The 14,217-nt window shown below is 39.0% G+C and overlaps 2 protein-coding genes across 6 annotated transcripts in view; both read right to left on the bottom strand.

The window, feature by feature from the left end:
• Positions 1-14,217, bottom strand: part of LOC149252886 (pentatricopeptide repeat-containing protein At3g16610-like) — a 171,300-nt gene that overhangs the window by 71,286 nt on the left and 85,797 nt on the right. The gene's annotated exons all lie outside the window — the stretch shown is intronic.
• LOC149252887 (uncharacterized) lies at positions 7,946-9,451 on the bottom strand. 2 transcript variants are annotated; one of them, XM_089456732.1, is made up of 2 exons: positions 8,747-9,451; positions 7,946-8,622 (listed from the first exon to the last, which is right to left on the bottom strand). In XM_089456732.1, the coding sequence occupies exons 1-2, from the start codon at positions 8,911-8,913 to the stop codon at positions 8,166-8,168; spliced, it is 624 nt and encodes a 207-aa protein (XP_089312858.1). In that variant the 5' UTR covers positions 8,914-9,451; the 3' UTR covers positions 7,946-8,165. The 2 variants fall into 2 exon arrangements, 1 of the variants encoding a protein (XP_089312858.1); XR_016266100.1 differs by having other exon boundaries at positions 8,437-8,622.

Below are 14,217 nucleotides of genomic sequence, written 5' to 3'. Positions count from 1 at the left end.
AAATCAGACTGCTAGGATGTTGGCTTTGTTGGCTCCAAACTCACAAGAAAGGTTGCCCCTTTGCTACGCTCCCAATCCTCTAGCTCTCCCAGCAAATGCTTGATCACTGATAGCTCCAAACTCCCCTTGCGTATTCTCCAGCTAGCCAGAAATACACACTCCCTGTTGTGGCTAAATGGTAGTGCTATAACACACTCCTGGAACTCCTGAGATACTCATGGAATTGCCTCTCTAGGGTGGGCACAAATGGTCCCCCGAAGTAGAGGTTGAATCTCCCGCTTGAGAGATTCATGGCTAAACAACCGTTTAACTCAGCTAAATAGTAGAGCAAACAATGAAGTAATTTTGATTGCAAGGTGTAAGAATCAATCCAAAACGAGAGCTGCTCCCTCCTTATAACTCCTTGGGCCTCCCTAGCCTCATGTGGTCCTCTCCATCCACCTATTCGACTTTCCCTCCAAGCTATTTGAATGGGCCAATTCGAACTCCCATGTGGGTGGGCCCCACATTCCCCTAGCAACCAAATAAAGTCGAATTGCCTCCTAAGTCCCTAAGTCAAAATGATGGGTTCTCTTCCTTAGCCAAAATTGTGCAAAATTGTGTAGAAGCACCCTGTTACAAATGTGTTTGAGAAGGGACATGACATACTCATTTTGACGCAGTGTTAATGACCACCCTATTGAAGAAGACAAAGAACAATTTCCTACAAGTTTTTTGGCCTGCTCAGCTGGCTTGCTACACTTGGACAGGGATATGCTACATTTCTCTTCATTTGATTCCCCCTTGAAAACAATCCAGATTTCCAAATGATTGATAGTATGAGAAAAGGTCCTGAATGCAGAGGAGGAATATCAGCAGGAGGGTAGGAAACAACTTTCTACCAATCTTGCAATCACCCAAGAAGACTTAGCACGTGATGACAGGGGTATCATGCCATGCCTTTTTCTACACTAGAAAATTGAAATTCAACCAACATATGACAAAATCCTGAGTGCAGATGGAGATAATGGACCAGACTATAGTTCTAGTTTCCCTGAGAATGATAGTAATAAGACACTCATTAATGAAGGGAAATCCTGAAGATCCCCTAAGGTTCAAGAGACCAACGCTCCTATCTGTGATTTTGAATATAGTAGAAACTTTGGCACCCATAATGATGTACATCTCCAATCAACATTACCTTTTAAGTTCGAATAGAACAGTGCAAGATCCTATATTTTTTTCTTTGACATTTATCCTGCATATGAAATGGACTCTGATGAGGAAGAAAAGAAGGTTGATCATATTATCAAGTCGTTTTGTGAACCATATGAGACACAGGCAGAAAGGTCCATTCCATTTGTTGAAGGCATCCTTAATGAAGATGAATAGTCTTGTCATATTGGAAGAACTAACCAATATCCAGACATACAAGAGGACTTTTGCAAACTTATAATTTATTAACTACACGGTGAGCAGAATTATTTCCAGGTTTCTCTCTTATTGTCCGTAGTTATGATAATTTATCTTCAAACGAGGTTTTTCTCCTAACTACAAATTATATTCGGCTAGCTTTAATTTCCCATAAAAAACAGCCACCTATCCGCAACACTAATGGCCAGCATAAAACTGTTCCTATGTTTGATCCAGAAACATTGGAACTAAAGTATCAATATTTCCTTCGACCAAAATGACCCAAGTAGACCAATTTTTTATAGTAATGGAGAGCCAGATATGGATCTCTCTCCAAACTCAAGGTAGAGTCTCAACAGGCCCAAAATATACCCTCTATTCTAACTTCTTTTGTGGGTTGTTCCCTGGTATTAAAAATAAGTTAGAGCATCTTCTATTTCCTCCTCGGAGCATTTTATGCAAATTGGTTCCAAGATTGAAGCCAAGTTACATAAGACCATTCAATTCTTTCAGATGACGGGAATTTCACCCTCATTTTCTTTCTACTAATTACTCAGCCAAACAATATTGGGTAGAACAAAGGAGAAACCAATTCCATATCCTCTACCCACTGTGGGAAGAAGAAATATGGTACCTATCATAGGAAGCTTGCCCATTCCAATGAGGAATGTCAAACATTTAGGCCAAAGAGCTCCAAAAGGGAAAATACTTCCTTTCTAATCATTATTGAGAGGTTTGACACTTAGGGGTTGACATCAACAATCCCCGCTACATTGATCTACTCTTGATGCTAATACCCAAAGATAGCCTTGCAAGCAACAAGGAAGCTCTTTGTACATAGAACTGTCAAATCAAGCACAAACTAGCATATATGGTCATTGATAATGGCAACCAAAATAACCTTTTCTTGCTTCAATTGGAAAAGGAACTTAAGTTACCAACCTCAACTCATCACAACTCACATTAGCTTGGATGGGTAAAAGATGCACATTAGCTTGTGCTAATCAGTTGACAATAGATCGAACTATTGCTAAAAGATGGCAAGATTTTGCAAAATTGAAAATTGAAATTCAACCAACATATGACAAAAACCTGAGTGCAAATGGAGATAATGGACCAGACTATAGTTCTAGTTTCCCTGAGAATGAGAGTAATAAGACACTCATTAATGAAGGGAAATCCTGAAGATCCCCTAAGGTTCAAGAGACCAACACTCCTATCTGTGATTTTGAATATGGTAGAAACTTTGGCACCCATAATGATGTGCATCTCCAATCAGCATTACCTATTAAGTTTGAACAGAATAGTGCAAGATCCTATATTTTTTGCTTTTACAGTCATCCTACATATGACATGGACTCTAATGAGGAAGAAAAGAAGGTTGATCATATTATCAAGCCATTTTGTGAACCATATGAGACAGAGGCATAAAGGTCCATTCCATTTGTAGAAGGCATCCTTATTGAAGATGGATAGTCTTGTCACGTTGGAAGAACTAACCAATATCCAAGCATACAAGAGGACTTCTGCAAACCCATAATTTATTAACTACATAGTGAGCAGAATCATTTCCAGATTTTTCTCTTATTGTTCATAGTTATGACAATTGATCTTCAAAGGAGGTTGTTCTCCTAACTACAAATTATATTCGGGTGGCTTTAATTTCCCATATAAAAAAACCCCGTCCACAACACTGATGCTGATGGCCAGCATAAAATTGTTCCTATGTTTGATCCAAAAACGTTGGAACTAAAGTCTCAATATTTCCTTCGACCAGAATGACCCAGGAGACCAGATCTTTATAGGAATGGAGAGCTAGATATGGATCTCTGTCCCAACTCAAGGTAGAGTCTCAAAGGGCCCAAAATATACCCTCTACAGTCTACACCAAATTATTTTGTGGGTTGTTCCCTAGTATTAGAAATAAGTTAGAGTTTCTTCTATTTCCTCCTCGGAGCATTTTATGCAAATTGGTTCCAAGATTGAAGCCAAGTTACATAAGACCATTCAATTCTTTTAGATGAAGGGAATTTCGTCCTCATTTTCTTTCTACTAATTACTCAGCCCAACAATATTGGGTAGAACAAAGGAGAAACCAATTCCATATCCTCTAGCCACTGTGGGAAGAAGAAATATGGCACCTATAATAGGAAGCTTGCCCATTCTAATGAGGAATGTCAAACATTTAGGCCAAAGAGCTCCAAAAGGAAAAACACTTCCTTTATAAGCATTATTGAGAGGTTGGAGACTTAGAGGTTGATGTCAACAATCCCAGCTACATTGATCCACACTTGATGTTAATGCCCAAAGATAGCCTTGCCAGCGACAAAGAAGCTCTTTATACATAGAACTGTCAAATCAATCACAAACTAGCATATATGGTCATTAATAATGGCAAACAAAATAAGCTTTTCTTGCTTCAATTGGAAAAGGAACTTAAGTTACTAACCTCAACTCATCACAAATCACATTAGCTTGGATGGTAAAAGATGCACATTAGCTTGTGCTAATCAGTTGACAATAGATCGAACTGTTGCTAAAAGATGGCAAGATTTTGCAAAATTGAAAATTGAAATTCAATCAACATATGAAAAAATCCTAAGTGCAGATGAAGATAATGAACCAGACTATAGTTCTAATTTCCCTAAGAATGAAAGTAATAATACAATCATTAATGAAGGGAAGTTCTGAAGATCCCCTATGGTTCAAGGGACCAACACTCCTATCTGTGATTTTGAATATGGTAGAAACTTTGGCACCCATAATGATGTGCATCTCCAATCAACATTACCTATTAAGTTTGAACAGAACAGTGCAAGATCCTATATTTTTTGCTTTGACAGTCATCCTACATATGACATGGACTCTGATGAGGAAGAAAAGAAGGCCGATTATATTATCAAGCTGTTTTGTGAACCATATGAGACAAAGGCAGAAAGGTCCATTCCATTTGTTGAAGGCATCCTTATTGAAGATGAATAGTCTTGTCATATTGGAAGAACTAACCAATATCCAGGCATACAAGAGGACTTCTGCAAACCCATAATTGATTAACTACATAGTGAGCAGAATCATTTCCAGGTTTTTCTCTTATTGTTCATAGTTATGATAATTGATCTTCAAAGGAGGTTGTTCTCCTAACTACAAACTATATTTGGGTAGCTTTAATTTCCCATATAAAACAGCCCCCTGTCTGCAACAATGATGTTGATGGCCAGCATAAAACTGTTCCTATGTTTGATCTAGAAATGTTGGAACTAAAGTCTCAATATTTCCTTCGACCAGAATGACCCAAGGAGACCAGATCTTTATAGGAATGGAGAGCCAGATATGGATCTCTCTCCCAACTCAAGGTAGATTCTAAAAGGGCCCAAAATATACCCTCTACACCAAATTCTTTTGTGTGTTGTTCCCTAGTATTAGAAATAAGTTAGAGTTTCTTCTATTTCCTCCTCGGAGCATTTTATGCAAATTGGTTCCAAGATTGAAGCCAAGTTACATAAGACCATTCAATTCTTTTAGATGAAGGGAATTTCATCCTCATTTTCTTTCTACTAATTACTCAGCCCAACAATATTGGGTAGAACAAAGGAGAAACCAATTCCATATCCTCTACCCACTATGGGAAGAAGAAATATGGCACCTATAATAGGAAGCTTGCCCATTCCAATGAGGAATGTCAAACATTTAGGCCAAAGAGCTCCAAAAGGAAAAATACTTCCTTTCTAAGCATTATTGAGAGGTTGGAGACTTAGAGGTTGATGTCAACAATCCCAGCTACATTGATCCACACTTGATGCTAATGCCCAAAGATAGCCTTGCCATCAACAAGGAAGCTCTTTGTACATAGAACTGTCAAATCAAGCACAAACTAGCATATATGGTCATTGATAATGGCAACCAAAATAACATTTTCTTGCTTCAATTGGAAAAGGAACTTAAGTTACCAACCTAAACTCATCCAACTCACATTAGCTTGGATGGGTAAAAGATGCACATTAGCTTGTTCTAATCAGTTGACAATAGATCGAACTGTTGCTAAAAGATGGCAAGATTTTGCAAAATTGAAAATTGAAATTCAACCAACATATGACAAAATCCTGAGTGCAGATGGAGATAGTGGACCAAACTATAGTTCTAGTTTCCCTGAGAATGAGAGTAATAAGACACTCATTAATGAAGGGAAATCCTGAAGATCCCCTAAGGTTCAAGAGACCAACACTCCTATCTGTGATTTTGAATATGGTAGAAACTTTGGCACCCATAATGATGTGCATCTCCAATCAGCATTACCTATTAAGTTTGAACAAAACAGTGCAAGATCCTATATTTTTTGCTTTGATAGTCATCCTACATATGACATGGACTCTGATGAGGAAGAAAAGAAGGTTGATCATATTATCAAGCTATTTTGTGAACCATATGAGACAAAGGCAGAAATGTCCATTCCATTTGTTGAAGGCATCCTTATTGAAGATAAATAGTCTTGTCATATTGGAAGAACTAACCAATATCCAGGCATACAAGAGGACTTCTGCAAACCCATAATTGATTAACTACACAGTGAGTAGAATCATTTCCAGGTTTTTCTCTTATTGTTCATAGTTATAATAATTGATCTTCAAAGGAGGTTGTTCTCATAACTACAAATTATATTCAGGTAGCTTTAATTTCCCATATAAAACAACCCCCTGTCTGCAACATTGATGCTGATGGCCAGCATAAAACTGTTCCTATGTATGATCCCGAAACATTGGAACTAAAGTCTCAATATTTCCTTTGACCAGAATGACCCAAGGAGGCCAGATCTTTATAGGAATGGAGAGCCAGATATGGATCTCTCTCCCAACTCAAGGTAGAGTCTCAAAGGGCCCAAAATATACCCTCTACACCAAATTATTTTGTGGGTTGTTCCCTAGTATTAGAAATAAGTTAGAGTTTCTTCTATTTCCTCCTTGGATCATTTTATGCAAATTGGTTCCAAGATTGAAGCCAGGTTACATAATGTTGATTTGAGGTAGCATCGGATGTGTTCTAGCCAAGAACACTAGTGGAAAGGCTAAAGCACACGAGATCTCCAATACCCATAAATGGTTTGGGCAGATTCTAAACAGTTTGGGAGATATTAAAATAATTAATATTTTTAATGAAGTCCCTAAGTCTAAACTTGGGGAAAATAAAATATTAATGTGAATTAATATGAAACTGTGTTAGAATGGTCCAAAAGTCATGGATCAAGCCAGACCTAATCTTAGCCGTTGATTAGAGACTTAATCTCGGTTGTTGATTTGTCAACGAGAAAAGTATAAGAGGAGGCTTGAAGGTTGCTTGGAGGACACACTGAGGGAGACCAGTGAATTCAATTTCTGGAGCGGGGTTAGTTGAGAAATTGAACCAGTGGTCTGGTGAGCAGTCAGGAGGTAGCAAGTACGGAATAGAGAGACGAGATCAGCGCTGAGGCAGGAGAGGCAAACACAGAGGCAGCAGGAGATTGTGCAGTCACTAGTTGGGACTACGTGGGTGATGTAGAGAGGCCCAGGGCTGACACAATCAAGCAGGGCTGACACAGAGTGTTTGAGAGCCACATAGAGGTTAGCCAAGCTGACGCTGGAATCAAGAGAAGTGCTAGAGAATTTTTCTCTCTGTGGGTAAGCTAGTTTGGCACCCTGTTGTACTAAAAAAATGTTTAACAATAAAATCCACCCTTGCTGCACCGATTTTCCCAAATTGGGTTTTTCTGGGGACTATTGTCCAAAATATCTGTGTCAATGTGTTCATTCTTCTACATATGTTTGTTTCTGTATTATGGTGTGATATCTGCAACAGTATTTATTTTAATGTTTATTGAAGTAATTTCATATATAACTTATTGAGGAATAAGTAGGAAAAGTAAATCGGTTGCTACAGTGATAGAATTTTCACATGGTATCAGAGCAAGTAATCAAGGACAGGAAGGGAAAATTAGTTATGGGTCGAGACCATGATGCAGAGGCATCCACGTCAAGGGACTCACAGATTTTTAGAAGATTGCACAAGAGAAAGAGACTTCGATTTCTCTATGTTGCCTTCTAGGCAGGAACAAGAAGTGGCTTGTATGACTAGTTTTGCATGATCAGAAGTGTGGTATATAGACAGTGGAGCCTCGTGGCATATGAGCAAAATCAGGGAATGTTTCTTAGAATATCGAAAAGAGAAGATGAACTTTCAGATCACCATGGGGAACAAGGCAATGTGTACTCCAGTAGGGAAGGGTACCATAGTTTTTCAAATAGAATCGGGAGAACGATTCCGTGCTACAAATGTGCTGCATGTACCAGGATTGGGGATGAACTTACTTTCCGTGTCGCAACTTCAAGGCAAGGGCTATGACGTCTAGTTCATCAAGGAGAAGGTATACGTCAAACCAATGTTGTTAAAAGCGCGATCGGGATTTAATCGGCGCCGGGAAAAAAGCGGAAAAAATCGTTAAAATCGGGAAAAAATCGTTTGGCACAAAAATATTCATTTTTTTTCATTTTTTTTCAATTTTTTTAATATCTAAACCATCTACAACATAAAATAAATACATTGACACATAAATATGATAAAAAAACTAATATATAAGATGTTTAATATCATTTCTAGCGCTAAAATCACACATAACATTGAATCATGTCCTGAATAGTAAGTCCTGAGTCCCAACTCAGCCTCAAAATATCAACAAAAAATATGATAATGTATCTCATCATGTCATAATGTCATATACAATAAAATGAAAGTCTAAGACTCTAATCCTATTGATTTCCTCTGCCCCTCTTGCGAGAAAATGTCACTGCTTTCCCTTTCCCCCTAGATGAAGATGCTGGTGCCTGTGGTGGTGGAAATGGCAGTGGAGTCTGACGTGCTCTAGAAGCTGAAGAAGTAGCTGTAGAAGTAGCAGCTACTGTAGGTAGACAGAGACCACGTCCTCTAGTGGTAGCCCGGGTAGGCGGTGTCACCTCCTCCTCCTGCTCCTGCTCCTGCTCCTCCTCCTCCTCCTCCTCCTCCCCCTCCTCCTCCCCCTCATCCTGCACTAACCAATCCTCAGTGGGATCCATGAGAGGCCTCTCGGTCTCAACCCTCCATTCAGCAGTGGTGTCAATCTCATCCAATGAGATGGCATCCATATCAGGTGTCTTGTCTAGTTGCCTCACCCACAATCGAAGATTGTAGTAGACATAGACCATGTCATTAAGTCTACGGGACTCCAACCTGTACAAAGTTCATGAAATAATAATTAATAATTAATATTATAAAAAAAAATATTGTTTAATGAATTCAAAAATTTATTTGGAAATTTGCAATATTTTAAATGTTTAAGTGTTAAGTTGTTAACCTATTGCGCTTCTTGTTGTGTATTTTTTCAAATACACTCCAATTGCGCTCACATCCCGAGGAGCTGCATGTTTGGCTGAGGATGCGTATGGCAAGCTTTTGCAAAAGGGGTACTCTGCCACCATACATCTTCCACCATGCGGCTACAACAAAATTACAAATAAACATAAGAAAAAAATGGAATTTGAAGAGACAATGAAATTTGAAACAAAGTTACAAACTAAAAAATACCTGGCATTTTGGCCGTCCTATCAAAGATAGCCATATCAAAGCCAAATGTGCCACCTGACATCTTATACGTCTCAATTTGTTTAGAGATCTCCATACGTTGTTCTGGAGTTCTCACCATCTTCTGGACACAGGTTAATAATCCATCCATGATTTCAGCATCAAAATCAAACCCACATGCATAAGAAAATGCAGGGTTCAGGAAAAGCCCAGCAGCATGAATGGGACGATGGAGTGTGTTGTTCCATCGCTCATCAATGACGTTCCATAGAAGGAGTTGTCTCTGGAACCCATCATCTCCCTTGTCATCATAGTAGGACCGAATGGCTTCTTTGGCCCTGTCCATGGCTTCATACAAATAGCCCATTGCGGGCTTCTCACCATCTACCAACCGAAGAACCTTTACCAAAGGTTCAGTGACAGCGCACACCTCCTGCACTCCCGCCCAGAAGTCTTCTTGGTATGAAACAAGTCTGCAGACGGCCTCTCCTTCTAGTTTGCGGCTCATTGGCGAAGAACGCCACTCCTCTGAAACAAACATTCTCTTCAAATCCCACATAGATTTCAAGAGGGATTGAAGAGATATGAAACTCGTCGCAAACCGTGTAATGGCGGGGCGCACCAACTCTTTGTTGTTGGTGCATTTTCTCATCAAGCTAAGCACAGATGTGTGATTGTAAATAAATTTTGTGATGGTTTTTGATGAGTCAACAGCCTCTTTGACAAAGGGAATTTTCCCTATGTCCTCTAACATCAAATCAATACAATGGGCAGCACAAGGTGTCCAAAATAAAGTAGGATGCCTGTCCATAAGCATTCTACCAGCAGCAACATAATTTGCAGCGTTGTCCGTTATGACTTGGACAACATTTTCTGCACCCACCTCCAAAATAAACACATCCAGCAAATCACATAAATTTTTTGCATCTTTGATTTGATGAGTTGCATCAATAGATTTGATAAACATAGTCCCCCTGGGACAACTAACCAAGAAGTTTATAAGGGTTCTCCCCTTTTGGTCAGTCCAACCATCTGACATAACAGTGCATCCTGTTTGTGCCCAGGATTCCCTAAAATCCTCCAATCTTTGGGTGCAGTCACGCTTTTCATCTTGAAGAAGCCGGCCTCTGAAATCATGAAGAGAAGGGATTTTGTACCCCGAGCCAACACTGGCAATAGCATCAACAGTAGGTTGGAAAAATGGATTATTCCTTACAATGCTGAAAGGAATATCACTCCAGAGGAGAAATTTTGTCATCAACTTGTCAGCTTGTTCTTTTTCAGTTCTTTTCATCATTGAACCGATAGTTGGTTGTGCACCAGGTGTGGTTCGAGGAACAAAAAATGATGATGCAGCTACCGGATTGACTGACGCTGCAGTAGAACCAGTGCCACTTGGCCCACTTCCTTCAGCTGACCTTTTTAGTTGCCTTTTGAGTTCTTCTTTGGCCTCTTTAGAGTGCTCTAATTCTCCCAATGCTCTCATGGCTTTTCGGATAATTGCAGCATTTGTATTAGGACAGGGCACCACATCACGTCCAGGGATTTTTGCAAGGTGGAACTTCAACCTGTACACCCCCCCGAATATCTCCTTTCCACACAACTTGCAATACAAGTTTTGTCTATCATTCGGAGTTTTAGGGTCACCATATTCCCAGAAAGGATCCAATTTCCTTGGCATGTTTGTTTTTGAATTTTGAATTTGCAAACCTATGGAAAAAATTAAAAATAAGGATTAGGAAATAGGAATTTGGGATTACATAATACAAATTACAATTTAGCATTTGCAAAATTACAAGTTAATTATTTCCAAAATCCCAATTTCTAAACCCAAGTTACCCAACCAAATGCCAATGGCAAATGCAAAAAAACAATGAAAAATCAAAAAAAATAAACAATGTTTAAAGAAAATGAGAAAATAAAAATAAAAAATTGGTTCTCATAGTCATAACAAATAACCCATCCCAAATCAATGAAAAATTTCCAAAAATTCTTTAAAAACAATGAAAAACAAAGTTTTTATAGAAGCAAAACAAAAAAAAATTAATCTACATACCTGGTTTATGGACAAATTGGTGATCTTGGCTTGGATTCCTCCTAAAATCGCTTGGATTCGCTCCCAAATCCGACGGCAACCCTCTCCCTCACTTCTTCTCCTCCTCCTCCGCGCGGACTGCTGAATGAAATAAAATAAAAATCGATTTTCTATATAAAACGCCCGCTGCCCGCGCCTCTGGCGATTTTAACCGAAAAAATCGCGATTTTTTCGAAAAAATCGCGATTTTTTAAAAAACTCGCGATAATCGTCTATAAAAAAAAGTGCCGATTTTTATCGATAAAAATCGCGGTAAAATCGGATTTGCGAAAAAATCGCGATTTTCCGATAAAATCGCGATTTTATCGCGATTTTAACAACACTGCGTCAAACACCCGAGCTGGAAAAAGAAAGTGCAGATCGGGATCAAAAGTAATAGGTTGTATAGATTACAACTAGAATCACCAATGGCACTAATAGGCAGTCATGGAGACAAGCACTTGAATGAACTATGGCACAGAAGAATGGGTCACTTGCACCATGGAGCTCTAACAATTCTCAGGAGCATTGTAACAGGAGTTTTGGATCTGAGTACGGAACGAGATGATGTATGAAGGGGATGCGCTCTAGGAAAGTATGCCAAGGTAGCATTTCCTAGGAGCAACCACAGGGCCAAGAGTGTACTGGGATTGATACACTCAGATATCTGCAAACCTATGCCTGTCAAAGCTCTCAGTGGTGTCGAGTACTTCCTTACCTTCTGTTATCACTGTAAAAGATTTTTTTTTTTTTAAATTTGGACAACCCACATGGTTCCAAAGTTTTTATGTTAAACATGGTCAAGTCAGTTTTATGTTTTTAAGTCTAAGTCATAGGGTTAGAGTCTCATTTCCATCATCAAATAAAGTTCAACAACCTTGTTTGGCCCCTTATGGATCTCATGTCATGTTTAAAGTTTCATGTGTTTGGTCATTTTAAACTTTTGAACGTGCTACGAAACTGTCTAGGTGTTTTCGTAGCGCAAAACCCCGAATTTACACTGGATGCACTTCGAAATCGGGGATTCGTGTTCAATATTGTCTAGCTATCAAATCCACCAGAATCCGTTAGATTTTCATCATCAAGTGTCAATCCATGAACCTTACCACTCACATGCAACCATTCATATCCATCATTATATTCGTTAGGGTCATTTGTCCACAGTCATTTCAAATTTCATAATAGGAAAGGGTTTGTTGATCCTGGTCATATCCGTGTTGATCCTGGGCATATTCATGCAAGAGAATCTTGCTACTGTTCTTAAGTTCGAAGTAAACAAACCCAGGGTGAGCAGAGACTAGAATTCTTCTGCAGGTTTCAAGCGAGGCAGCTCTTCATCAAATTCAAGCGAGGCAGCTCTTCAATTAAGCAAGGCATTTCCTTCCAGGTTGTTCTATCTGTAGGGATTTCAAAGAAGAAATGTCGGAAGAAAGAAAGAATCATAGGTCAGGCCGTTATCTAAGAACTGAACCTGAAGGCTTAGATGCTCTCACAAAGGATAAAACAGTGGAAGAAGCTTTCAAAAAAGTAGGTTGCTGGAGGTTCTGTGAGAAACTACAAGGAGGACATAGCCAGGTGACTAAGGAATTTGCTCTTAACTTCACAAGTTTACATACAAAGATTAGGGTTTTAGAATTGCCAGTTTCTCCTGAAGTGATATCTTTAGTCACAGAAATTCCTAGAGGTCAGGAAAAGTGGTTTAAGAATTTCAAGTTTGAAATGGCACCCTGCAAGATATTCCTGAAACCAGAGTTTGTAGACACAAATTTGACTAAAGTAGTGCCAAGGGGTTATGTCAAAGATTCATTTGCCAACTTACTCTCATGCATACAAAGGTATTTCACCTGTGAAGGAAGATACCACAAGGTGTATTCTTACCATTTCAAACTCCTTTTGCATTTCACTGGCATAATATCTCTAGATCTACCTTTCTTTCTATTTCGGAGCTTAGGCAAGATGTCTGATAAAATACAGTTGAAGAAAGAGGCATGTGAAACATCATTGTTCCATCATGGCTTAGTTAAATTAATGGTCTTGCATGAACTTCAGAAGGTAGATAGAGAGTGGTCTTCATTTCTCTTTATGTCTGGTTTTAGAGTTGAAACAGGACTTAGCCCTAGGGCTAAGGAAATATCATCACCAGTGATTAGTCACCATGCAAAAGAAAGGTCAAGCAGGTTTGTTAAATTGAAGGCCAGAAAGCAAATTAAGGAGCCAGTAACTAGAACACCATTAGTTGTTCAAGATACTTCTCAACATTCAAAAAAGAAAAAAGTTCAAATTAAGGAAGCAGCACAAGAGCAGTCCATTGGTGAAACAGTGCAGAGAAGGGTAACTAGAAGTCAAATAGACAAAGAAAAGGGTAAAACAGTGGTCACTGATGAAAGCCCAACCTCGAAGGTTAATTTGAATGATATTCTTCAGGCTATTGACATTGAGGAGTCCCCTCTGGTCCAAGTAGACTTCATTGAAGTAGGTGAGAGCAAGTCAAAAAAGATGAAATCCTCCAAAAAGTTATAGTTTGATGATCAGGTTTCAGAATTTGTTTTTAAGCCCAGAAGGCCTGTGACTAGGCAATCCAAAAGGTTACAGGAGGTAGAGCCGAAGGTAAGTGAGACAAAGGAGATATCAGGATTCTGTGAAGAGCTCATAGTTCCAGTAGTGCAACCATCACTCATGCACAAAGATTATAGAAACAGGGAAGCTGATACTCAAGAGAAGAAGATAACATTGAGGAAGTCAAGAAGAAATTGAAGCTTGCCAATCTTGATATTGCTCAACTTAAGAAAAGGGCAAGGAAACATGCAATTGAAAAAGCCAATTTCAAAAGAATAAAGGCCATGTGGGAAGATGGAAAAGTTCCAAAACCTGAAGTAGTTGGTAGAGATGCTCAATATTTCACCTGGACTGTCCCTGCAATCAAGGAAGCAAGGTATATCAGAATGATCAATGACAGACTGAGAACTAATATTAGGGTAATGAAAAGACAAATTGAAGACCTTGAAATTCAGCTGAGCAAGCCTGGAGGTCAGCCTCAGCACAAATAAACAGGGCAGTAAGTGATGAAACCCTAGTACAATTTTGGTTGAAACAAAGATATTACTTTTTGAAGTAGTTTCATAGATGGGTGATCTCAAGTATATGTGGCATATTTACATAAGGAAACAACT

This window comes from Pinus tabuliformis, chromosome 7 (genome assembly GCF_031772625.1).
Source record: "Pinus tabuliformis cultivar Carrire ecotype Pingquan chromosome 7, CPIR1, whole genome shotgun sequence".
NCBI lineage: Eukaryota > Viridiplantae > Streptophyta > Pinopsida > Pinales > Pinaceae > Pinus > Pinus tabuliformis.
Note: the sequence above shows the minus strand (reverse complement) of the source record. Positions and strands in the feature narration are given on the sequence as shown.